Source organism: Epinephelus lanceolatus, chromosome 2 (assembly GCF_041903045.1).
Source record: "Epinephelus lanceolatus isolate andai-2023 chromosome 2, ASM4190304v1, whole genome shotgun sequence".
NCBI classification, from domain to species: Eukaryota; Metazoa; Chordata; class Actinopteri; order Perciformes; family Serranidae; genus Epinephelus; species Epinephelus lanceolatus.
The window spans coordinates 35,452,000-35,479,884 of NC_135735.1; the positions used below are offsets into that span (position 1 = coordinate 35,452,000).

The window sequence follows — 27,885 nt, forward strand, 5'->3', positions numbered from 1 at the left end:
GCAAGAAATCCAAGCATGCAAATCTAAAATGGAAGCTTTGAATGTCTGAGTTCAGTATTTAAAACAGGTGCACTGAACCTCTGAAAGACCTGAAGTGTTTAATTTTCACAAGGTGTGTTCAGAAAAAAAATGACACTGAATTATACTAAGCAGTTAAAATAGACATTCAGACCTTAGTTTTTAAAACTAACAATTTTCATATCATAGTTATAACCTTAGGGGGGAAACACGAACTACACTGTGCACAGTCATGCACATAGAAAAATATGCTACATATATGCCAGCGCTATCATCACCACCACTACAACACAGAGCATTCGCCTCTGTAATTCACCTGCTGCCTTGTGTAAGCAACACATCTCTTTGTCTGCCACATCTGCTTGGGCTTAATGAGCTCTGAGGCCTGATAATGATATTACTGCCTGCAGAGAAGAGCTTTCCTTCCTCTGTGTGCATAGGGGACAAACCAAAAACAGACGTTCATATGCTGTCAGTAGTCATTACCGAGACCACAACGCTGATGTGCCTGCATATGTAGGGAAAAAAAGACAATATGTATGTGGACATGTAGACATGTTGTCAGCCATCTTGTCTGCAGTCATTACCCAAAATACATTGATGTGTGTAAAATGTAAATCAGTGCTGGTGCGCTGGATGTCATTTTCACCACACACATTGCTGCACTTGATGTGTCTGTTTGGTTCTGGCTGACCGGTGGGTGACTGGCCTCCCGTAAAGCTGATCTTAACAGGATGGAAGATTTCCTGTGGCTGTCAGTGAGGCCCGAGAAGCGGAAATGTCACCAGTTGAGATTCTACGATATTTATTGCCAATCTCCTCACTTGTACTCCTCCGGCTTTAGTTGCTTGTCAGGGTGACCAGTGTCTGAGTCACACAGGCTGACAGTGCTCAATACAAATATGCTTAGACATTAATGCAGGACATGATGTATTCCATTTTTGATATTTGGTGTATCACTGTGGTTGCTGTTGCAGAGAGGCCCAATTTGTCCCTATCAAAAGATTGCTTTATTGCTCAACTTTTATTTTTATTTTGGCAAACTAGACTTCTTCATTTTGAATTTAAACATTTCAGACAAATAGTATTCAGTGGTGCACAACTAGGTCTACATTAGCATGTGTGTCTGTATGCTTGCTACATCCATCTAACATTGGATTTGCCTTACTTGTCCATATAAGCCCATTTTAGGTAACAGCAGATTGGAAGCTATTCAGATGCTAATTTTAGTTTAGAAGCCTTCCAGCTATTTTCTAGACTTTCTAGTGTTCTAGTGCTCTCATTACAAAGCAGGAGGCCAACAATAATATCTACATTGGTAGACAGCAAACAGCTGTCATCACCTCATACTATCATTAAGCTGTTTTCAGACAATAAGATGCTATAGGGCTTAAACACTGAGGCCAAACACAAACACAGATCTCACCCCCTCACACTGATATACGTGAGTCAAATTTCCCTGACTTACAGCCAACCTTGACATCTCCTCTGAGTCGTCCAGCATGACAGATTACGGAAGGTATTAGTGTTTCTGAGAACGTAAACAAATGGAATTATTTATGTGACTCAGATCTTCTGTGCACTGCGGGTGTGTGTGATTACTCAGCAGCGAGTGTCAGTAACTCACAGCAAGTGACGCCAAGGAGGTTAAAAGAAATGTTGGGAATTATTTGAGCATGTGTATGCGTGTGTGTGCATGTGTGTGCGTGTTCGGCCTTGCTTGCTCAGCAGCTAGCCTACAGTAAAGTGACAGGGGGCCAATGTTTCTTCAGAGGATGAGTCAGACTACAGATGACATGTCTGGCTGGTTAAACAAGGACACATGCTTGTCGGATGTCAGAATGATGTCATTTACATCTAAACCGCAAATTATGCAAACTTACAGCGGAAGGCAGTTTGGCTGTTGGATGTAATGTTGTTTTTTACACAGTCATGATCGGGAATTTTGGATGAAATACCCAGGGTTTCTAATTCGTGACTGCCCAGTGGAGCTTGATACTGAGGACTGAGCAAGTGTAGTGAATCCCAGAGCTTTGTGATTTAGACTGGAGTAACTGTATTACTGTCAAGTAAAGCATCTTGTCTGTTTGAGATCCAGCAGCACTAAGCACCACAAACTGCCTGGACTGACTGATGCCTTAGGTCACAGCTTCTAGATGTTTATATAATGTGACAATTAAACAGGTTCTCTGTCGTTTGGAGTCTCAGTTCTTGTTCTGAGTCCTTTTCTCAGAGCTTTTCATTATAACAGTCAGTCAAAAGCCCGAACAGAGTGTGGGCCTTGAGTTGAAATTGTTCTGTGAAACTACTTTTACCCAAGGCCTGGTTAAGCATCAACGTTTATTGATGCTTAACTTTTAAGCCAACACAGGTGACAAGTCCAAACAGCGCTATGGATGAAATCCTAACAGCTACTGAGCTCACAGGTCAACAAATCCATCTCCAACTGAGAAACTCCATTTGCTGCTGAAGACAGTATGTTATGGGTTAAAACTCTGAGAAAAAAAAAAAAAGTTAGTGGACTGTGACATGGAATTGTTTTGTCATTTGTCATTTGTTTTGACTCTCTTAAAGGTCAAAAATGAACTTTGAGGCTTTGCTACTGTTAACACTTTGTGCTGAAAATTGTAGTATTATTATTCTAGCCAGTGATACCATACTTACAAAAGGTAAAGTAGAAAAAGAGTGCTACTTTACAATGCTGTGATGTTATCAAATGATGTTCACTTGAAAATATGTGAATTTTGTGAATATATGCGAATATAAACAGTCACATGTAGGCAACGTTACTTAACAGTGGAGAACAGGGGCTGCAGAACAAAAGGATGATCAACGTGACTATCCAACTCCTATTGTGACATATCAGGTGACATGAAAAAACCCACCTACACACTAACAAAAACTCCAACTGTCCTTCTTGTTGTCTGCTGTAAAAATCAATACTGGTTCTGTATTCAGGCGGCATGAACCAGTGCAATCAAAAAGCCTAACTGTCCTCCACAGAGACTCTGGGCCCAGGTCAGGCAGCCTGTGCTTCATCCCTTGTGGTGATCCCCTCAAGTCCCACACTAACAGAGGTCACCTTACTGCCAGATTTCTCTTAGGTACCTTCATACTCTACTAAAAACCGCCAGTTTCTCTCTCCCTCACCGTCACTCACCAACTTTCTTTTCCCCCGCATTTTGTTTATCTATTAAGTTCGGACCATCCACCATGTCATTCCAGGTTTGACTCATCGCTGGAGAGATGGATTGAGAAAGAAAAAGGCAGAGACAAATGTAGATACAAAAACAGAGGTTATGTCTCCCCCCAATTGTGCAACAGGTTTTACCCAACTGTCTGAAAGGTCGACAAAACAAAACATGAATCAGTGAATTTCTATCAACAAGTGCTCTGTGAATAAAACATCGAGAAGGCGTGACCAGATTGAGTCATTACTGTTTCACACCTACGCTGGTGTTTATGTTTCTACATCATCATTGTTGTTCCAGAAAAAAGCTGTTTCCATCAGCCTTTGTCACATCTTCTCTTTGTTATGACACTAACACTTAGAAGTGTGAAACTTTTGATTCAACTTGTACATGGAACATGAAGGCAGAACATGCACTTAGACAGAAAGTAGGGATGCACAGATTTGGATTTTTTGACGACATCCAATATGTCAAATCTGAGGCCATGGGTCTCTGCCAGAAACCGGTGGATTGCCCCCTCCGGGCTGGGAGAGAGTTACTGCCCCTATCTCGGGGTCTTGTTCATGAGTGAGGGTAGAATGGAGAATGAGATGGATCAGCCGTTTGGTGCAGCTTCTGCAGTGATGCGGGCTCTGTGCCAGACCGTCATGGTAGAGAAAGGTGAGCCGGAAGGCAAAGCTTTTGATTCACAGGTCCATCTATGTCCCAACCCTCACCTATGGTCATGAGCTCTGGGTAGAGACCTAAGGAATGAGACTGCGGATACAAGTGGGCGAAATGAGTTTCCTCCGTGGGGTGGCTGGGCTCAGCCTTAGAGATAGGGTAAGGAGCTCAGACTTTTGGAGGGAGCTTCTCCTTCGCGTTGAAAGGGGTCAGTGTAGGTGGTTCAAGCATCTGATCGGGATGCAGACCCAGAACATACTGAAGCGATTACACATCTCATCTGGCCTGGAAACGCCTTGGGGTCCCCCAGGAGGAGCTGGAAAGCGTTGCTGGGGAGAGGGACATCTGGGGTGCTTTGCTTGGCCTGCTGCCCCCACGACCTAGCCTCAGATAAGGGATGAAAATGGATGGATGGATGGATGGATGGATTCAATATGCCTATAAATAACAACTCATTTGGCCAATAACTGATACTGATATCGATAAATCCATTTTTTCCCCCACTGTTTGGTGATCACGAAGTCTCTTTTGTCGTGGAATTGACATCTTATTATGTGTGCCGTTTCCGATAATTCATTTTAAAGCAAAAATCGGCCAATACCAATGACATGCATATCTACCAGAAAGTGTATTTAAAGAGAAGGTAACAGTGTGCCATTTATTGCTTGCTGTAGATCCACTGGGAAACAAATGTGTTCTAAGAATAAAATCATGCTTCTACAGCTGATTGAACACACATAATACATGGGAATAAAAGTATGAAATGGCCAATGAAGAGGGGGTCTTATGACTTCCTGGAAGGAAATCACTCAAGCGGCAAAAAAAGTTTGTGGGCAGCAATATATCAAGCTACTCAAACTTAAGAGATGTGTCTTTTTTTTCCCCACAACGATCAATTATTTTTGAAGCCTGGATTCCCTGTAAGAGAAAGAAAGTGTGAGAGAAAAACAGACAGCAAAACAGGCAAAAGGAAGCAACAGAGAGGCAGAAAAAACACACCAGCCCTTCAGCAGCTCTCAGCATCCACTGTTCCACATCAATACAGCGATCAGTATTTCCAGATCACTGAGCTGGGGGTTAACCACAGCTCTCTGCTCTGGACAAAGGTCACCCAGGATAGGCTTGCTGTGAGGTCCAGTGACCCACTCTGAGGAGCCAGACTCTGGGCTCCAGTCTGGCCCGGGGTCCTTTAATCACCATGACCGGAAAGTCAATAGTGTGCACGAGTCAATTACCCAGGGAGGAGAACTTATGGTGCTACGTGATCCAAGAGTTTCCCTTATCCAAGCCACCAATCTTTCTGACAGCCAAATCATAGGCAACTTATTGGATTCGGTGGAGAAGGAGATCTTTACATTAATAATTCACTCTGTCCATTGCTGCATCTCATCCCCCTCAGTGCTGCCGAGAGTGAGACCACACCGATGCACACAGTGGGCGAGAAAATGCAAAACTCAGATGGAAATGAACCTCATTCTCTTCTTTGCACCCTCTGTCCTCTTATTTGTTTCTCCGTTCTTTTTTTCCTTCTCCACCTCTGTCTGCTTACCCATTCTGTTCAACTGGTGATAGCATTCCTGTGCCATTTCTTTCGCTGTCACAAATTCTTAACCTCCCACACACACTCTCTTCCCACAGCAAGGCAGTCAAAAATAAAAACGGTGGATAAATAATGGCCTTGACTATTCTTTCTGACTTTAATATGAAAAAGATTTATGCCGATCTAAAATGGTAGCTAAACTATTTTAAATAAAAACCTAAAAGTCTACCGTATGAAAAAAAGTTACCTGCCTATTCCTGGTCTACTGTGGATAGTTTTCTGGTGCTCTCTTCCTCTTTGTCCTCATTCCCTTCTCCACTGACCCATGGTGCTCTGATTCTGACAGAGCCGTAGCCTCTTCTCCTTTACTTTCATCCTCTCTCCAAATTATCTGTCTTTCTCCTCCATCTCCCTCCATCTCCCCTTGCCTCCATCCCATTTCGCTCTTGCCAGTGGTGTCCTGGTGGTGATGGAAAGCCTATATCCCTCTGTGAGCTGCTGTCCCTAATGAGGCTCCTCAGCCACATACCGTATCAAATTAACAGGCTGCACCAACCCATTACAACCCAAGCCCACCAGCCGGGCCCCAGGCAGGCCCAGCGCCTCACCTCATCGCACCAGCGATCGCACTTTGTGATTGATAAGATGTGGTGCAAACAAAGACAGAGGGGCTGGAGACAGAGGGAGAGATAGCAAGATAGAGACAGAGGTAGCCAAATTAAAGATATACACATCTGTATTTTCCCTGCAAGGAAAAATATCAGCCTTTTGCAATGAGCAATTATCCTCTTGATGGAATAAGTAATGAGGGGAAAAGGTCACAGATTGCCTGAGTGAAGAATATCTGTTTTATATTCGACAAAGCAACGGCGATTATTGCCAAAGACTCTCAAGGCCTCTCTAAAGTGCTGAAGTGTTTGACTAATAATACACACAGGTCATTTGCAAACTTGTTTCCATTCTGTTTAAATGCCTGCTGCAAACTTATTCATTTTAATGATTTTGCATTCTGCCAGCGGAAACATCCAAAAATGTCTTGATTGGTTCACCATCAGGCTTAAAATACGCCACTTGGAAGGGAATGTATGCACAGGAGAGTGTGTTATGCCGTAACCATCCATCTGGCTAATTGGATCTCTCGAATCTTGGAACACACACTTGACATGCTCTGATAAGGTTATAATCTCCCTTGTGCCTTTATGGTGCTGGTTCACTATTTTAATTAATTAGTCGCCTCAAGTTTAAGCGTGGCATTCCTTTATAACTGTGGAGAGGGAGCGAACTCAGACAGCGTGTGCAAACGGACGCGCTGAAGTGAATATTACAGTTAGGTGATACAGCATTAATTGATATCGTACATGTGTGTTTGTTGTAGCACTGAGATGTATACAGATGTAAAAAAAAAGGAAAGAGTAAATGTTTAAATCATGCTACAATAATGGTTGGATTACCCTGCGAGGAGAGATAACGCTGTGTGTTTCTGGAAGACAAACCCAGAGAAGGTCATTCCTGAATAAATGTCACCAATAAATTGGCTCCCAGAGAGAAAAAAAGACCCCAGGGTTATTTTACAAGACAACAAGGCTCCTATAAAAGAGCTTAGTCCATAGTCTATCACAGTGAAAACAGGAATGTCCCAGACTATTGCCTCCTGGCTAGACTGATAGAGAGGACCAGAAACCCAGTGAGAGAAAGACAGATGCAGGCAGAGAGAGAAAAGAAGATACAATATATGAAATAGATAAAGCCAAGAGAAAGTGGGCAGATAGAAGGAGACAAAAAAGCAAAATAAAGATATGATAAAGACAAAGAAAAGGAATGGGGGAGACAGAACAAAACACACAGCGATAGACAAGAGCAAATGTTAACAGGCTCCATACAACAGAAGGAGAGAGAAAAATACAGACAAGCTCTGTGGAGAGATGCAATGCTGGTGTAAGATGACGGCTTCATCACTGTGTGCTGGCTCTTCAAGCCCTCCTCATCCAACCCTGTTGTCAACAGGCTTCCCCACCTACATTACTCACACTGCAACGGTAGTTAGAGGCTGCTCTCCTCGGACTGCTCACAGACATAGACATTACCTGTTTCCATTCGCCCGCCAGCAGAAGTTGCAGCTACATATCAACTGTGAATCACGGCCAGCAGATACTTTCACTTACTTTCAATGCAGTATTCCTCAACATCTTTAACAAAATAAGTCTGTAATATTGAGCATGTCACAATTGCCGTGAGTCTCGAGTCTCTCTTACAAACATACACGCCAACAGGTGTTATATACACCACAAAATAGACCGTATTTAGGGTGCTTACGTGCACATACTCACATAAATCCACCTGTCACTGTTCTTCCTCTGCCTGTCCCTTTTTTTGTGTCACAGTGGGCGTGTTTTCATGCAATTAATTAATCAGATTACAGCTGGCTTTCTCCAGTAAACCAATATCTTAAATGCCACGTAAAAAAGAAAGGCTTTAGTTAATGACTTTAGTTGTTCTTTTATCTCAGACATGTATTAGGATGTTACATACCTTGACATGTTTTGGCAGAAACTTCCGCCTTCCTCAGAAGTGTCACTTGGTGGCAAGGTATGAACTAGGCTTTTGTTATCAGGGTAGGAGATTAAGGAGACCAGATTTCTTTAAATCAAATTTTCCTGGAAAATGCAGGTTTCCTGGTCATGAACATGGGTAATTAGGGTGACAGAGCAGTGGGATGAAAGGAGAGATCATAAACATGGCAAGTAGAAAGTAGCAAGTAAATGGTAAATGGACTGCACTTGTATAGTGCTTTTCTAGTCTTCTGACCACTCAAAGCACTTTTACTATGCATGTCACATTCGCCCAGTCACACACACATTCACACACTGGTGGCCAAGGCTACATCACATGGTACCACCTGCTTCTCAGTAACCATTCAACATGCACTCACACACAAATGGAACAGCCATCGGAAGCAATTGAAGGTTCAGTATCTTGCCCAAGGATGTTTCAACACGCGGACTGCAGAAGCTCGGGATCAAACCGCCGATCTTTCAATTAGCAGACTACCTTCTGAGCCACAGCTGCCCCCTAATGCTTTACATTCTCACAATCTAAATGACTCCATCCAAAGTCTGACTGAAACTGAAACAAACTCTAAAAGTCTATAGAGGTTAAAGTATGGTCATGTTCACCGCTGGCCAAGACAAGCAGCGTCCTCTGTCACCTACTAGTTGAAATATGTCAACCACACCTCCAAAATAAGGTCTGAGGTAGGGAAGAAACTGGATTACTGACCAGCTCTTGCCTGCATACACAGATTTACAGTTGCCATGGATACTAAAGCGCATGTAAACGCACTCTCCGATTACCTGTGTAACCTGGTTTCAATGAGAAACCTTTTTTTTGTGTGCATGTAAATGTACTGCGCGTCTTCCCCTCTCGTTCTTTCCTTGAATTTCTCTCTTTTTCTCTCACACACACACACACACACACACACACACACACACACACACACACACACACACACACAAGGAGTCCAATTATGATTGAAAAGGCTCGTCAAACAGCACAAGGACAAGGTGAATCCATGGGTATTGATCCTGATGCACTTAGACTACAGATGATGAGCATGTCCCAAAATGTAAGGTTACAGAGGAGGTCTACTCCAACAAAGGCTCTGAGCCTGAACCTCAACCCTATTGGTTGGTTTGTACAGCATTTACTCAGAGGGTTAAAATTGATTTTTTTCCCTTTTATTTGATTTATATTTTTGAGAAAAATAGTTTTCTGGTGTATAAAATCCCGCCAATAGATCTGCATAAAACATTACCATGACAATCTAAACTAATTCAGTGAAGCCTGTTTTCTCACACACTATCACACACTGATTTACTTGCACTGGTTTCACTGAATTCTGTGGTGTCCCTGTGAATGTTTATCCAGTGTTCCTGTGTCTGTCTTTCTTTTTTTTGTGCCCATCTGTTCCTGTCGTGTCCTTCAACAGCTGCAGAGTGCTAGCCGCCCACTCGCACACACTCACACCTAAAAGCTCTCTGTCGCACCAGAGTATCAACAGGCCAGATTTCCTCTCCAGCTTGACTGTAGCCACCACAAAACAACACAGGCCTGCAATCAGATTGGTGCCAGCCATGTCCCTGTCTATTACTAATTCACCAAGTCTGTCATGCTATCTCTCCCTCTCGGCCTCTCTCTCTCTGTCTCACCAGCCTGTAAAATCGGACCAATAACCTCCATCAAGTAACTGCCTGCAACAAAGATACAAGCTGCAGCCTTAAGTTCTATCACCACTTTAGCCCAAATGGATAGTTGACATACCAAATGACCCCAAAGTGTGTCTGTGTGTACAACAGCTGTGTGTGCCTCCGTCTGTGTATGTGTGTGCATATTAACAGACGTCATATGCGTGTGTGCTGCAGGCTCTGGGTAGCCAGCAGCGGGTATGAATTCTGCCCTGTCCTCCTCTGCAGTGGCAAGACATGGATTAATGGTGTCATTAATCTTACCTTTAAAATGAATGACTTCAGCACCTTCAACCTGCGCCAGAGTGGCTGCCCAGTCCCCACCCCGCCTCGCTCCAACCCCTGCCTAGTCATTCAGCTGTAACGGATGGATAGTGGGTCTGCCATCCTATCCATCCCTGGCTTGGCACAGCCTGGCACAGTGGGACATCAGAGGCCAGCAGGAATGCTCTTGCCAGTAGACACCACTACCTCAGCTTACTTCTTGTCCTGTGTCTGTGTGTATGTGTATTCAGCTAGTTTGATGGGAAAAAAAGTATCCAAAACATATAGGCTTTCCTGCAAAGTTTCTTGCAAAGGTTGCCCAATTGCTGACGAATGTGTTATGACGGTGCAAGTGTGCTCACTGTGACTGCAGGTCTCTCTGTTTAATGATGTTCACCACGAATGGGGGAGTTAAGATAGGAGGAAATCACAAGAAATAATTCATTCATAGCAGATCAAACACAGGTAAAACAGGAAAGAAAACAAGAAGTACAAGTTGTTACCTGCACAAATCGAACTCTGTTTGGGTTGCAAACCAGTTACTTTGCTTGTGGAAGCACCAAACTTGGGTCTACTGCCAGCCTTAGAGAAAGCAGACAGTGATTTGATATGAACCACTGGTACTGCACTGTGGAAATCATACTGTTATACACTTTAGACTAGGAAAAGTAAAGCCTGATCATGCTTTGATCAAAAGAGAACAACCTGACTAAATGTGTCTGACTAACTTTTAGGTGATATGTATCAAATGAACCCTGCGGTGATGCAGTTATTGCTATGATGTCAATCATCTTTCACAAAGCTTCAGCAGAGATAGCCTTCAATGAAAATCAAAGAGCAGATCATAAGAAATGTGGTGGGTATAACAAACACAGCTTGGCATATTTGTGTACCTTTTATAGTCCTTGGTTCCTGTAAAATTTTATAAAACACGAACAGCACATATAAATCTGTGCTCCAACCAAACCTGCATGCGTCAACATCTAGTGGAAATGTCAGATATATCGACAGCTGTGCTGCACCGAAGCCATGCACAAGGCCCTCTGTGAGTAGTCTGAGCTACATTGCTGGCTGGCATTCATCACTAAGTGAGGGGGAGGGAGGTTATCAGGCTGGAGCTGGAGATTTCTCATTTCATCAATAAGTCGTCAGTCTTCCTGCACTTCCCCTCTCCTCCCACCTCCTATACCTTCCGCTCTCCAGCTTTGCCAAATGACCCTCCATGCCACAGAGGCTGCTGGCCATTATCCAGTAGGCCAGTCACCCAAACACAAACGGCCATAACCTCTTGGACTGTATGTCAATGTCAAAGTCATGGAAACTATTTAAAACCGTAAGTTTAGCAATAGAAATGTGTTTCAGCATGATACGGTTACACAGCTCAGTACAACTTCATTCTTCTTGTTCTGGCCACTGAGCATCACATAAAAAATTACAGCTCTTTGCTTTGAAGTGGATATTGGTGCTACATAGTGCAGCAACTACACAAAGTCTCCACATGGTTCTTTGAAACGTCTTGACTGGTTTTCAGTTCCTCCCACAAAAACAGTTAATGAGGTGAGATGTGCTGCTGAGTCACTCGTTTTAACCAAGGAAACATGAAAACCTGGCTCATTTACAAAGCAAGTGTTGTTTCGCAGAGATATTGCTTCACAGCTTTCATGTTAAATGTGCTTCTGTGTAAGATTGGCTTGAGCTTTTGTGTCATGTTTCCTCATGTTTGTTCCAGGCTCAACAGAAGAATCAGACTGAGTTGGTGGAGACAGCAGAGGAACTGTGAAAGTTTGACTAATCTACGGTATAAATCCAGAAGGGAATCTTTAACTGTGAGTAACTTAGAGGAGAATATTTTTATTGTATCATGAAACAGAGTATGCTGCTAACATTACTGAGTTTTCTGGCAAACAAACTAAATTAAACTGCAGTTCCACTCTAAAAGCACTGGTTTACTCCAGGCGGATCTCATCACGTGTTGTTGACAAGACCGTTTTTTAAATAATATTATACTCCAACAATGGGATCAAGCCAAAAAAAAAAGGACCACCTGACACCAGCTCTGGCACTGTGGAGCTCTGGTTTTGCACCACTCAGTACCACCCTGTCAGATCACTGTGTAATAACTGTCAGTCATTTCTCATGGGATCGTGTAGCTGTGACAAGTGGGTAGCTCGCTTCTGACAAAATCTGGCAACCACTGAATGGGGCGTAGACGTAATGACTAGTCAGGGAGCTGGGTGGAACAGTGGACTGTTTTCTGTTTAATAAGTGAACACTGTAGTTAATAAGAAATCATGGGAACATGTTCTTGTGCTTAAAATGAAGGTGAACTACATATCAGACAACAAACCTCCTTACTATTCAGAGCGAAACCATCATTAATAACCTGCTGTGTTGCACAGTGTCTTAGGTCATTATTTAGAGAATGTATTGCTGTACCTTTGTGGCCATAACTTACCTAGCTCTGCAGCAGGACCAAAATGTATTCACAGTATTTCTTTTGGGCTCATCACTCAACTGAGTAAACACAAGTTATCATTTCTCTCACAGCATATACTGACGACTCTTTAATACAGCCCAGACACAGAGGGTCAATATATGTCCTACTGTGAGCCTTTTTACTTATCAGCATAGCTGCCTTGATAATTTTGCAGCTCTCCACTATTTGTCTTTAAGCTAATAAATGATATTTTCTATTTTATGGTTTTATTTATTTTAGATGCAGCTTCAAGTTTTGGATGCCTGGTCAAGATTGTTAGTTTGGAGGATGCTGTGAACTTAGCCAGTCAGATGCTCTGTGTGTCAGTGCCCTTCATGACCTTGAAACACACTTTCTGCTGAACACAAGTGGCTCCTATCTGGAAATGTCCTCTACATCTTGTGCAGTAGCATAATGAATACTTTGTGCTCTATTGATTCATTACATTCTATTGATATTGTTATGCTTATTATTATTCTGCAATGTCAAAATGAAGATCTTAAGGGTGTACTTTAACTACAATATTAACCTTGAAGTGGATATTCTTGAATGATCAGCATTTGTCCCTGCATGTCCTTAACATTTGCATTATGAAAGACACCACAAAAATGTCAAAAAGTCCCTAACCTTGTCTGTAGATATTTTATGACAAGTAAAAAAAAAACAACAATGTAATCATTTGAGCTGGATAAAAGAGCAGCAGCAAGTTGATTACAGTCCCAGTTAACCTTAAACAGTAGTTGTTGTAAGGCAGGAGAGGAAGGAGGAGCGTGTTAATTATTCACTTCCCCGTCCAGTTTTCAGCCACTGGCCTTGCAGTCCATGCTTATTTATAGCTGCCTATAATCAGCTGGGGTAATGCATAAATATGTTGCTGAGGTAATTCTTAAGCAATCCCTCAAATGCCCCGAGGCAGATGTGATGGAAAAGAAAACAAATCCAGAGATGAGAGGATAACTGCAGACATACTATACGCTTTAACACACTAAACTAAAAGTCCCATATTTATGACACAAGCTTCCAGAATGGCTAAAAAAAAAATCACCTTTAAGACGTGCCAGTGTTGGTGCATGCTCCGGATATGCCTCAAGTCACAGCTCTGGGCAATAAAAGCAGGGTTGCAGGCCAAGAAATGTGCTGCCACATGTACCTGCCATCGCCTAGGGTGAGTTTTCACTCTTGTGAGTGAGAAGGAGATGGAAACCATTCAGCACACCATGCCTACATTCTTTTCTATTAAATTGTCCCCATAAACTAACCCACGGGTGCTGTAACATGAATTTGTTCCCACTGTCTCTGCCTTGAGGTCTCTGCCTCAGCTAGTCTTCTCTCCTGATTCTATTTTCCACTCTCTTTTGGTTTTATGTTACTACCGTACTTTCCCTTTCTCATCTGTCTTTCAGTGTCCCCGCCTCTGAACATGTTCTCTCACCCACTCAGGCCAAACTGGTAATGTTTCTGGCATTTATACTTTAGAGCCAACAGGGGGCTTAGCACCACACTATCATGAGTAATTGAAATAATCAACTCCACTGCTAATGACTCATCTCCTTGGCACTGCATGCTAGTCTCCACATCATTGGGAGTGAGGTGCAGGAGGTGCCAGTGCCCGGAGACATTTCCCAGCAAATTTCTCAGAAAGCATGCGCACAAGAGAGAGAGAAATAGCGAACACCCATTTAACGTGAGTCAACCATTATGGAAAACATCAAGGTTTTTCCCCCCCAGGCATTCTGGCCCTGTTGCACAACTCCCCTGCCGCTTAATGACTAAGCATGACCTGGAAGATAGGCTGAGGACAAATTGAGGTTACAACTTCGACACTGTGTGTAATAAATTCACCACTGGCGCAAAATATTTCACACTGGAGGGGTTATTTCTGTCTGATAGCCCTACGCACATTCACACACCTCAACACAAACTTTAGGTGCGGCGGCATGACTATGGCTTGAAGACTACCAAGTGGACTGGACTGGAGTGTGCTTGTTCGGGAGAGCTCAATCATGCAAGCTGTTTGCACAACAGGCCTCCTCTGCACTGTGGGAAAACTCTCACATGGTCGTCTGCCTGCCTGCCTGGCTTACTGGAGAGTATGACGACGAGCATGTGTTCATTGAGAAATGCCTTGACGCAGACTGCACTGCAGTACTAGCCCAGCCCCTTGTACTTGTCAGTGTAACAAGTCTCAACAGCTACAACAATGTATGAGGGAACGGAGTCAAGTGGAGCAGATAAAGTAACATCGCAAAAGTTGATTCTAGCTTTCCTTCCGACAGCTCCTCTTGTGATTAGGTGCTGCTGCTTGTGTTGAGGTATGCAGGGAATGGCCATGCTGACAGCTGAAGAGATGTGTTTGTGTATGTGTGTGTGTGTGTGTGTGTGTGTATGTATGCAAGGGACACTGAACATACGAGTGTGTATTTATATGTGTGAAAGAGACAACAAGGTACAGAAAGAAGATTATGTGCAAGTGTAAAATCTGCTGTGACCTTGCACACCTTTGAAATACCTACACCCACACACAAGATATACACCTTCAATACAATAACTCAACATGCCAGGAGACCAGCTGACAATGGGGGGTGGGTGGGGGGGGGTGTCCTCTCTCAGGCTCCCACACACACGTTCAACAGACTTACACGGGTACAAAGATAGCACATGCAATAGCTGACGCGTGTAGACATGACAAACATTCAAGGCACTCTGGAAACACATGCGCAGGGAACGTTATAAAGACAGAGTGGCTGTGCGCACGTCTTCACATAACTGCAGGTGGAGCTCCAGCCGGCAGCCAGTGTGGAGCAGTTTACACGGGGGTGGGGCTGGCTTTTCAGGTTAAGGAAGTCGTGACATGCCCCTCCAGCGGGCCCATAAATCAGTCGGCTCAGCCTCACTAAGGATGGCTCTTGGGAGAGGGAAAGACATGGAGCGCGCACACACACACACACACACATATATATATATACACACACACACACACACACACACACACAGGCACAAGCACAGGCCACTTCAGCTCACACACAGACATTGTCATGTACACATGCACTACAGTGTGGGTGCCAACAAACACTCACAGAGACAGCGGGAGCGCAAACTCTGTTATGTAAACGGCTGTGGCACTTTTCGCCTCAGGTCTTACATGCCACACCTCCCACTATGTGGTCAAGTGTATGTGTTTGTGTGTTCAAGGTGTGAATGTTGTGTAATCAAGGAATGATAATTGTATATTCAAAATAGTTACATCCATTTTTTACAGAATTTAACTTCACACCTCTTTAAACACACGTGACCTTTTGTAGTTTGATAATCAAGCAATGTGGTGATAATTTTGTTCTAACTCAGTGTGGGTGGCACCGCAGACTTGTTGCATCTGTGCAGCCATCTCCTCTTTGTCTGTGGACTTGCATACTGTAGTTGTGGGAATGAAAAACAACAGAGGAAGTGCTACTTGGAGCACAAAGCAGGTGTACTTCAACAACGCAGTGTGCCTTGAAACTCATTTCCTCTCCTGTGGACAATACAGTCATAGAGGATAAGTAGCCTTGAAAGACTGAAAGGAGTTTCTTACATTTTTCACACTTCACTGAATGGAATCACATCAGGAGGAAAAATAGGACACGCAGGCATCTGATTGGCTGTTTATGGCCAGTGGCTTTTCTTTTGTTTGTTTATCTCTACAGAAAAAGGAACGGCCTTCCTGTAGCTTGTAGACCGCATTGCTTGCTGTGAATACAAGGTAAAGCAGTTAATAAATCATGTTGTTGAAGTCATGAGGCTGCAATTGCTCATAAAATGCAAAATGCGAGGGGGAGTGTGAAAAGCCTTTTCTAATCAGCATATGAGTGCAGACTGACCTCATACTTGCCATTTACAGAAAGCACCTGCACCAACTGCTGCATCATTGTACAAATTGAGCTAATTGACCTTTAGGCTGGAAGAACAATGTCTGCATTCAAAATATTTCTAGCAACTTACAGCAGCAATACCATGTAAATGCAGAGGTTTTAAACCATAATACATTACAACAATTTTCCAAAATCAATTTTATCTTTTTAGAAGCAAAATTCCCACAAATTTCTTTCAAGAATTGCCATATGTACTTCATGATAATTGAGAGTGTTATGGAGACTTATCAATCGCAGAATCATATATGAAAAAGCTTAGTCACACTATTGCTTTACAGAGAACCTACTGCCTGATCACTGCTAGGTGCTGTGCAAAACCCCAAGTGATGACTCAACATGAAAGATACTAATCTAAGGTGTCCACTTCCAAGATTTGATGTGCAGATGTGTCAGAAAACATGGAATATGAACTACAAACAGGGATTTCCCAAGTTGACATGCAAGATTGATATCAAGGCCTCTTATGGAGGAAATTATAAATACCCGTAGTAGTAGGAGTATTAAATTACTTAGCTTGATCTGGAAATCTAAAAGCAGTGGATGTGTGCGTGTGTGTGTGTGTGTGTTAAGTGATATTCAAGATGACAGGCACTCAAAGTAAATCTTGTGTAGAAACTTGAAATGCAGGGGTCGTCTATAAAGACAAAAATGTCATGCCAGCTGATTTATTTTCAGTCTACGTCTTAGAATTAATTGGAAACACTTTTTATGAGAAACTATCAGTTTCACACTTTTGAAATTTACAAGTTGAAAGCCCATTTTATGAGGAGGTAGACTAACCATTTTATAGATGATATGAATTTGGCTGGTGCTAAATTAAAAACTCTGCTCTGACAACCATAAATAGAAAAGTTTCTGTTGTTTTGGCATGTTTGGGGCTTTCTGTCCATCTGCACCCATCTGTGAAAGCAAGTGCCGAGAGGAGAAGACGAGGGAAGCTGTTAGAGCTTCGGCTATCTACAGCCAACAGTCTGAGAGCTGAAGGAAACTCACGTGTTGCTAACAGTGCAGGTTGTCACTGAGTACAAAAAAAAAAAACTGTCTTGCCTTGGGAGTGGGAGAAAAAAGAGATGAGAGAGAGCAGTGGTGACAGAATGAGACAGAGAGATGCAAGCCTCTTGCTTCACATGAGCGGTTTGGTCCTTTCTTTGCTTTAGTGCGGCAGCCCATGCAATGGTTCCTCGCTCTCCTTTTTAGCCAGCTAAATTCTGAGTGTGCAGTTCTGCCTGACCAATATGCTGTCAGAATGAGAGATGCAGCAATTACTCTATATCCACGGTCAGTATACTGATGTACTGGTGCATGCACCCGGCCTTGCACAGCGAGGGAATGTGAAAGAGCAGCAAGATCATTACATCATTGAGGTACCCATGGGCAAGGCACTTAACCCCCAAACTGCACCAGTGGGGCTGAACTGGTCAGCGCTGAAGTGTGAATGCGTGTGAATGTGTAAATCTGGAGGAAGGTGTTGCTGAAAAAGAGCAATTATGCTCCATGTTTCTGGCCTGGATACATAAATGTTGAAAGAAACTCAGCAGCACTGTGTAGGCTACCAATAATGAACCAGTGAGACATGGCATTTGGGTTTTTGGTGCAGGTACACATGATTATACTTTCAGATTTTCCACAGTCCTTATTATGGGTGCTTTAAGCATTATTAATATTACAATCTAACCCACAGTTATCAATATGGTCTGTCTGAGTTACATCTCTCAGCCATTAGATGGAATTATTTGGTGGACATCTCACATAATAAGCTCTCTCTGCAGATGAATATCAAATACTGTTGAATTCCCTCTTCTCAAACAATGTCATTCCTACCTATGAGCCTGCATGTTTGAATTAAATACATTATTTAGTACTTGTGAAACTGCCCATCCATGGAATAAATCCATGTATCACTATGAATATTAACAGGATGACAGCAGAGCCAAAGAAATCCACTAACAGCTCTATTTAAACCAACGCCCTGCTAGATCAGTCAAAACAGCAGACAAAAAAAACAAAACATAGCAATCAATAGATATGATGGATGAAAGCAGGGAGCCTGAAAACAACACCACTTCAGGTTTCAAAGACAGGAGCAACTAGAAACAACAACTGAAGACTTCATCAGATCAAACAGGCAATTGCTGCCAGGATAGTTTAGTTTGTCGATGCAGCCAAATGCAGAACTGTGTCGAGTCAAATTTTTAAAAAGCACAGAGAAATCTGGACTCAGTTCAAGATTCAAGCGATACCCGTAAAAAAACTCGCTCAGATTCTTTCTTCTTTACAGCTTCCTCCACCTGAGAGAGGCGATAAATCTTGAGTTTTTGTACTCAGCTGAGGCAATGACTGGGCCAGAGGTCAAACCAGTAAGACAGATGAAAACAAGTGATTGTCTGGAGGCCCATTAAAAGAAAATTGCTGAGGAGGGACAGAGACATTCATGTCCTGCCTTTGTGGGAGCAATGGAGGTGAGTGTGTGTGTGTGTATGTGTGTTTATAAGAGTACAGTATGTGCAGGAGGGTGAGAGGTTCCTGTATATTGTACATGATACGGCTGTGTCAGTAAATCAAGGTGTAAGTACTGATATCTTGTAGTCATCCCAGTTCCAGAAACATCCATTTGAGGTCTGACAGTCATGCAAACATTTTTTGTGACATTCCTTTCTTCGGTACTCAGGTCTGTCTCAGAGAGGAAAACAGCTGCCACACGTTTTGTTTTCTCCACATTTTTCATCATTTCTCCTCTCTCTCTGCACATTCTTTGTTCTTTGTCATTGCTGCGCTCACTTAGCCACAGAATGAATGTGCGCTGTGACAAAGCAGTGTGGAGAATGTGGTTCGGCTGAATTCTTGTGTTAGCACACAGCTATTGTTGTCCCTTCCTGGAAGTCCTAGCAAGTGGCTGTCTCCATATGAACACAGTTCAGCGGGGAAAACAAAACATTTGAAAAACACCTCTGTCTTCACTGGTCCTCTGAGGTCTCTTTTTAAATCACTTATGGGCTTATATGATTTCTGGGGGCAAAGTCATTGCTTCTGAAAATGTTTTGACATCTCAGGCCATTTTCACTCTGCTGCACCTGTCATGTAAAGCGTCATTAGGCCATCTCAGCCTCTTTATTAATTCCCAGCTTGGAAACATATGGCCAGATCACACTGCATACTAATTAATGCTCCACTAGGACATACAATATGGAATCATAGCAAAGACACAAATCAATTACGTGTCACTTGACCTGCCATTACTGAACGTGTGAAGGTGGACGGAGGTAGCTGTATGACAAAACAGAGATATCAAAAAAACTGAAATCCAATCTACCTGCCATCATCTTCTGGGCCTCATATGGCTCCATGTAGCCATCATTCTCAGTCGTCATTTTTTCCGTGCTGGTCTGAGTGCCACCAGCCTGCTCAGCATCGAACGGGTCCGCGTAGTCTTCAAGGATAATGAGCTGCAGAAGAAAAGAAAAACAAGGGAAGGTGAGATGGAGGGAGGGAGGGCGGAAAAGTGAAAATAGCAAGAGGGGAATTTATTTTGCTGCTCTGTTGAACAATACAACGCTGGTAGGTGTTGGGAGACTTGCATGACAGATACTGCAGCGGCCCGGGACAGGACCAAGTGATATCCACCAGGGCAGGCCAGGAGATACAGGGAGAAACACATAAATAACACCCCTCCTCTGAATGCCTTAGCACACCACCACAATGCCCCAGCTTTTAGCCTTACAGCACGCTCTTTGCTACTGCTGGTCTGCCTAATTATATGATAGCCCAGTGACAGGCCCACATTTCAAAAGTAGAGGAAAGAAGACCACAACTGCTCAACTTTCTTAAGAGAAACAATTTGGCAGATTTATGCCGAGCTGGCAGTGAGCCACGACTAATTGCAGTCTTGCTCTTTTGCTGAGCATTTTGTGCAGTAGATGGCAATTAGGTGGACGTACCGAGACCCAGAAATACAGTGCAAACCTTTAGGGAGCAGAGCAACAGTCCGCATCTATAGTGCCTTGGGGGGATATTTGTTTCCTTGCAATGTTTGCTTCATCTACCAGGATACTGCTTCAAAAGTAAAGTTCTACCCTTTGAAAGTAAATAGACTCCCATCTGAGTCATCCGTCCTCTTGGACATTGGATCTAATGAGGGGGTATGACTGCAGGAGTTTGGGCCCGCTGCTAGAAAATTGACTTTTTCTCTTCCAAGGCTCCTGACAGTCTAGTCCTGCCAATCAGTGGGCAGAGGAGAAGGGCACCGCATGTTCTGTAACTTGGAAACGTTTTAGCCAAGGGTTTCAAACAAATAAGGAAACGCTTATGCATACACCTAAGCAAGCATGTAAACACGTACATGACTGGCACTACACCCTATGAGTCATGTGTAAGAGGAAGGGATATGGTCTCATTATAAACAAGCTCATCACTCATCCGGCGGACGGGGCCGGGCGGGGCAGACACGAGGTGGACCGAGTCTCGTGCTGTGCCTCCACCTAGCCAGCTTCCCTGAGAACAACCACTGTCCATCTTTGCCACAGAGGGAGCACACTTCCCAGAAGCAAACTCTAAATGCAGGCCACCCGTGAGAGTGCCACAGACACACACATTCACGCACGCACACACACACACACACCTGCCAAGCCTCAGGGAAGCAAGTGAAATGTACAGATATACCCTTCCAACTCTGGGATTTCTCTTCGGTTGGGAAAGTACCGACATTTTTACAGTTCTGATCAAGGTCAAATGTCATTTAACTTTTTTTTTAATTTAAAGACTTTTTGAAAAGTTTCCAAGTGTTAAATGCCAGAAAATTCACTCGGAATAATTTGTAAGCTGCTTAGTGACACAGAAACGCTGGCAGGTATATTCCTGCACAGATCATCTCAACTATACATGGATTAGGCAATAAAGGCAAAGGAAGTAAGTACCACGGATGTGTTTCATAGCAGCTACTGTGTGTTAAATCCACCTTCTTCAGTATTCCCTCTCCATGTGTTTTTGGTAAAATAACTAGGACTTTTTCTGCCACAGCATAATTATGGGTTCCTTGAATGTTTTGCTTCTGTGAATTTAAGCAGGGGGGAAAAATCCAATACAAACATTGTCCTGGTTTGTTTTTGTGCCAGAAATATACAAAATTCCCTCACAACCTTAATTAAAATTCAGCCATTCAGATAAGAAACATCTTTGCGGCCCCAGAGACCCCAAAAACTCTCTGCATATTATGCCTTACAGCCACAGTGTCATTACCATCTCGCACCTTGTTGCATGGAAACTCAGCCATCAGTAATCATAGCATGTGCCCAACCCACCTCAGATACAGTCACTGCAAACACAGCCCAAACCTAAGAATAAGTAACCCTCACTAAAAAAACATATGAATCACCTAAATGGGAGGGACGAAGGCCAGTGCCCATTTGACTGCGGTCCACATACTGTAGCAGAGTGGCTCGAGGTTTGAGACCATAGCCCACAAATGTGATAAAACACTACAAACGATGCATCTTACATTCTGTCAGCAGCTTTAGATGACAGAGGTAGTTTAGATATTTGCCCGCAGTGAGATTTTAGCAGAGCTCCTACCTTAAACTTCAACCGAGCACATTACCACTTTATGCGCCTTCATGAGCCAAAGGATGTTTGGGCATGTTTCAGGAAATAAAGGCAATCAGTTATTGAGTTATGTGTGGAGCCACTCCAAACACATGACATCATCTTTTGCCTTTCCTGTTGACATAATGTAGGACAAATAAAGGGTGGGGTATGTGATGAAAATTTCTGATAGCATCGGACAGAGTGATGTGTTGGGATTAAATGCAGCCATGGATAAAAACCAAAGCTTAGACTCGAGACTCAAACACGACACACTTTGTTTGGCCTTTAGTTTGAGCCTGATATACAAGTGCTTAATATTTATGGCTTGGAAACTGCGGTTTGGTATTGTCTACAGTCCCTGACACACCAAGCCGAACGTTGGCTGTTGGTCAGTGTTGGGCCATCAGAGAGCATCTGTCGCCCTAGTTTTTGCAGTGTGTCCTGCACCGTTGGTTCTAGTCGGCCCTTGTTACCATTGGTGAGTGAAATCCCTCAGTTCTTCCAGTGGACTGGCAGATGAGCTCAATGCATGAGTGGAAAGATGGAAGTGAGGAAAGCAAACAAACAACTAAAATCAAGAGGGTTACATATAGAGTTATATGAGGTAAGATTATTTTTCTAGCCATTAAGCTTTTTAGCGGAAATGGCTCGTAATTGTTTGTGTTATTGTTCATTAGGGAATGTTCTTTCAACATCCTGTTTTGTTGTTAATGTGCTAACTGGCTAACTAGTGTCCTGAATCTGTCCTGTCAGTCTTCCAGTTTCCCTTTTTGAATTACAAATACACAACACACTGCTGCATGCTGGTATAGAAAGTTATTTCCTCTCATGCAGGAGTAGAACGTACGTGCAAGTGGGCTGATGGCTGTAGTCTTTGTGGTGTGTTCAGGTGCAACTTTTTTGCCGAGACACAGGCAGTGTGAGGCGACACAACAATCGGCCTTTGTCACCTCTAGTTCTTTGATGTTGGTATGCTGTGTCTGAGCCTTAAAGTAGCGTGGTGCTAGAGGGCAGATAAGGTAAAACACTTTATTTGAACTCTAATGTACGTGCTTTTTTTCCCATCCCAAACAATCAAAATCCGGCTAAATCAAAATCTAATAGGTCTGCCGGTATTCTGGAAGCAAAACAGGAATCAGCAATCAGTCACAAGTGGCTCTTGGTCCTTCTGCTCTTTTACAATTACTTGCAGAGGCTGAGCCAGTATTTGGAATGAGCTTCTTTTTTTGTCATTTTAACTTCAAAATATTCTGTTTTGAAACACGTCAAGACAATATGCAATTAGATGCCATTATAAAGTAACGACAATCATGATTTCCTACTTCAAATTCTGTTGGTGTGATTAAAAGAAAACATCTACAGCTGCTAACAATGTGAACATCTTAATTATGGCCCCCGTGTCCACATACACCTAAAAAAGGTTGCAAAGGCTTGTCATCCAACAGCTAACACTACATAAAAAAAGGATTTACATTTTACAGGCATGTGTATATTTAGCTCCAAGCTGGCCAGTAAAAGCTCATTTCAGCACCTGGCTCATGTTCTTATTCCAGTCAGCAGAGATGGTCAAGTTGTTTTTTCCCATAAAATGCAAGTTCAAGCAGATGACAAGCCAGTTGCCAGCCTGACTACCGTTGAATGAAAATGAAACAAAAAGAAGTTGGTCATGTTGGTCTTGCTATTTCACTTTCATTTAAGGTTACTGAGCATATTTATAGAGCATTACTGCAATCATGTCGATGACTAACAAGGGTTGTTTGTTTGAGAGGTATCTTTTTATGAAGGGGAAATTTCTCAGCCGCATGGTCACAATCAGCTCCACCCTGTGTGTCACATTTATACCTTTACAAACCAGCTGCAGTATTCTGTTGTCATCCATTAGCATGCAGCAATGTTGTCAATTTTAGCCGACACAGACCCTTACTGGGCATCTGGGGATTTGAGCCATCATCTATTTAGATTAACAGACTGCCTCTGTAAGGCTCCATCACCCAGCCCCTGCAGCCTAGTTCATGTTTGGGTAGAGGAGGTGGTTAATATTTCCAAATTGTTCCAATGTGTCCTTCCTGTCCCACTGCACTAATGACTACTCGACAGCAGAAGGAGCATGGGGTTGTGAGGAGAGGGGTGCTAGAGAGCGGCAGCGTCGCCTGGGGACACACCATCTGCCTTGTGGCATGCCAGGGTGTGTCAGGACTGCAGCCAAGCCGCACTTGTCATGAAAGCAAAATTCCCCCTCAGCACAAGACTGCAGTGCCTCAATATATCAGGTCTTTGCTAAGCCGCACTGTAAGCCTATATGAATCTCACAAAGCCACCTCACAGGCTTAGGCCATGTCCCCGTGGTGGCTGGGTCCTTTACTGGTCTGCAGCATAGAGAGGGAACTCACTCAATTACTTTCACTCCACAGCTCAGATCCCAGGTTGGCCGTGTCTTACACCTGCCAGAGCTCTGGCAGCTCGCAAAGGAGAGCCACAGACTTCTTGAAATGCACTGCGGCTCTTGTGCGCTGAAACTGACTTCAAATCAGTGGGAACGGAGGGGGAACATTAGCAAAGGAGGGAGACTATAACAGGCACCTGCCACTTTGGCTCGATGCTAGATCTTGACGATGGTGGGGCTTGTAGGATTACAATTCGATTGGGCCCCAGACTTCCATTAGAAGTGAGAAAATATGGGCTACAATTCTCCTCCTGCACTCTTAATGGAGAGAGAATGCGCTCAGGCTGGCTGACTGGATGATCAGGAGCCAAAGAATAAAAAATTAAGAAGCATTAAATTTGAGCACAGCTGGAAATTCAGCAATAATAATAATTTGGAAATAGGCTGCTACATTTTTCTTTGTCTGCATTTTGAGCGAGGTGCATGTGCAGTGTTGGCATTTTGTAATCATTACCAACCAGAAGCAACTGCAATATAACAGCGGACTGATGATTTCGCCGGGCAATAACCAGATAAACACCTCTGGACGAATACACAGATGAAAATAAAGACTCACTCTCACTGAACGAGTGCAGACAGGAATATGATATTAATGTCATGGCTGGTCCAGGAAGGATTGAATGCGTCACAGGCTAGTCAAGGTTGAAGCCCCCCTGAGACTGCCAGAAAAGTCAGCAGGCTGTAGAATGAGGGAGGAGGGAAAAAAAAGAAAGAAAGAGACTGACATGTGTGATTTATGTCTCACGCCACCAGGGATTTCAGCCACTGATAACCTAATACAACTCAGTGCTTAGCAGCCCAATTGCATTAAGGCATTTCAAAAGGCTTTTTTTGCTGCTATTGCTCTTTTGTTCTTTGGTGTAACAAAAAGAAAGCATGCCACTGTTGCGAGGACAGAAAGCCACTTTAAAGAAGAGAGGAAGGGAGGAGAGAAAAGACAAAAGATGAGGGGGCACTTTTTTTTCATCTTTCTACAGAAGAAAGCTGCCATGCATAAAGTATGTTTACTCCTGTTGGACGGAAAGCTGTTCAAACGTTCGTGTAAAACCCAAACTCAGCAAGCTGAGCCTCATTGCAGTGCCTTGTGCTGACAGCTCCACCACCTTATCTTTGTCTGTAAACACGGGACGAATGCTGTGTGTGTGTGCTGTGCGCAGTCATCCTATGATAACTTGGCTACAATTTTGTAGAAAGAACGCACTGGAAAGAAATATTCCCTCAAGGCAATTTATTTAAGCAAGCATGATCACAGCTTCTCTGTTGACATTATGCAGTTACTATCAATAAGATACTTTCATGTTTCTAAGAAGCGAGCACAAATGCGGTTACAATTCATTGAAGGCCCCTCGTGAAGACTAAGCCCTGCTGGGTTCTATATCTACCAAACAGATTAGGCAGACGGAAAACTGGCTTCACCTCTAAAGGAGAGACAGTGCAGGAGTGCATTTCCCACCATACAGACCTGACGTTAATGAAACTTTATTGAAATGTTTCCAAAGTAACACGGTTGCTGCTGGAGCTCCAGCCTCTCTGCGAGGCTGAAAGAGCGATGTGCCTCCTCTAAATGCCTACTTAAGAGTCTGCAGAGGCAGCTAATCAAATTACTATATTTGCTACAAAGATGCCTCTTCACAATCAGTCGCAAGCTACTGCAGTCCACACACCACTGAAGACCACTTCACTCAGGATAAACAAACAATATGTTTATTTCCAGGTATATTCATTTGCTTGGCTTTTAATCTAATTGGAGAATCATTCAAAAGCCGCAATTCAGTGTTAGTAAACATGCTCATATTTATGAATCAACACTTCACAGAAAACAAAATAAAAGCAAGCCCACACCTACAGGCTTGTGAAAAACACCCCTTCTGTATTCCTTTCCTATCACTCAGCATCACAAGTGCATCTTCTTGACCATAACAGCTATCATTACCAAGCTTGGGATTTAGAGTTCATGTGTGACATATACTTTGCTGTATGTTTTGAGGATTACATTTAGCATTCGCCTTTGCACATCAATGTGCTCAGCCATCAGTTTCACATGTGTCTCCCTCAGCGACATCTGCGCTGTTCAAAAAACAGCTCACTTCAGGCTGCAGACTTATTTATTATACACCATCCCCTTTAAGGTTCAGACCACATTAAATGCTGGTTCCTCAGATCTCTGCACTCTTACCCATGTGGGGTGGCTTTCGCATGGCAGTTGCCCCGACCAAAGCCGGTTCTTTTGGCCCAACTGTTGTAGCCTGTTGTTGATCATGGTTTGCATGGGAATGCTTCCAGATGCAGCGGCAGCAACGACACTGATAACATGCACCACACTTGTGGGAAAAACATCAGCAATGCATAAAACAGTGAAGTCAGAACAGCTCTGAATAGAAATGGGTGTAAAACACATTCTGTACACCTGGATAGTCCCCACTTCACCACTGCAAGTATGGGTTATTGTGCATTATGAGGCTTTTATGGCACCTATAGTCCAGTATACTGCGGGTCGTAACACTATGCATATGCACTCGCAACTCAGATATGTGTGTGTATGACTTGCGCAAATGCACACATGCGTCGGGAAAGGAGTGGACTACGTCTTAATCAGTGCTGAAGTAGGATGTCTAGTGTTCATTATCAGCGCTCATTTGAATCAGACTTTCTGAAGACATTCAGTCTGTACAAATTATTACTCAAGAGGTCCCAGGCAATCACGATGAACTCCAAGAAATTTCACGGAAGAGTTTAAAAAAATCTGGAGACCTGCAAGAACAAATAGGAACAATTTCCGTCATTTTAGCTTGCCCTTAAGACAGTTGTCTTTCTTACTTGAAAACTTCTAGTTTGCCTCTTCTAGTACCCAGGGAGGGGCCTCATATATTACAAATAAAGACCTATGATTGATCACCTGTCATATAGTCATGACAGCATCACATTAACAGGAGTCCATATGCAACAACTGTATGTATATTTTCATCTCTTCTGCTACCAAAGCTAAAAAATTTGCTCAAAGTTTGCTCAGGGAAAACTGCCCATGTCCACCACTGTATCATCAAAATTCCAAGGCTGCCTCCTGTCCAGAGACAACTGGATTCACTAACATTAAAGCTTCTGCCTCTCTGATCCCTTCGGTATCCTTTGGTAAACATCAATATGCAGTTTAACAAAATCCCATCGTCATCGTCTAAAGTTATCTTCATTCTTACAGCACAGGCCTTATGTGGGTGTTATTATCTGCCCCAAAGCATCTTTAAAAGCCATTAAGAGTACATTGTAGCATCCCAGAATGCCCCTATACCTAATTTCAGCCCTCAAGACACAGAATGCAAACATCCTAATACACTCTAATAATCATATAAATCTGTCTTTTAAGTGTTGATAGGTGTTTAGGCGTCTTTACTGTTCAGTGTTCACAATATTAACTTGTTGCATTGATGTTGCAAAAGCTTGTTTGGAATAATAGCTCAGCTCCAATTAACAGCAATCAATTTAGCTAATGAAAACAAATAATTGCGCTGAGCACTTTTCTGTCAGGATCTGTTATGCTGATGTTTTATTCGAGAGACCTTGAAAGAC

The 27,885-nt window shown here is 43.1% G+C and overlaps 1 protein-coding gene across 5 annotated transcripts in view; it reads right to left on the reverse strand.

Moving 5' to 3' along the window:
• shf (Src homology 2 domain containing F) overlaps positions 1–27,885 on the reverse strand; it is a 107,106-nt gene that overhangs the window by 67,796 nt on the left and 11,425 nt on the right. For all 5 annotated transcript variants that reach the window (XM_033624409.2, XM_033624390.2, XM_033624382.2 and 2 more), the window contains exon 2: positions 19,612–19,744. In XM_033624409.2, the coding sequence (XP_033480300.1) occupies positions 19,612–19,744 (133 nt within the window). The remainder of the gene's footprint in view (positions 1–19,611; positions 19,745–27,885) is intronic.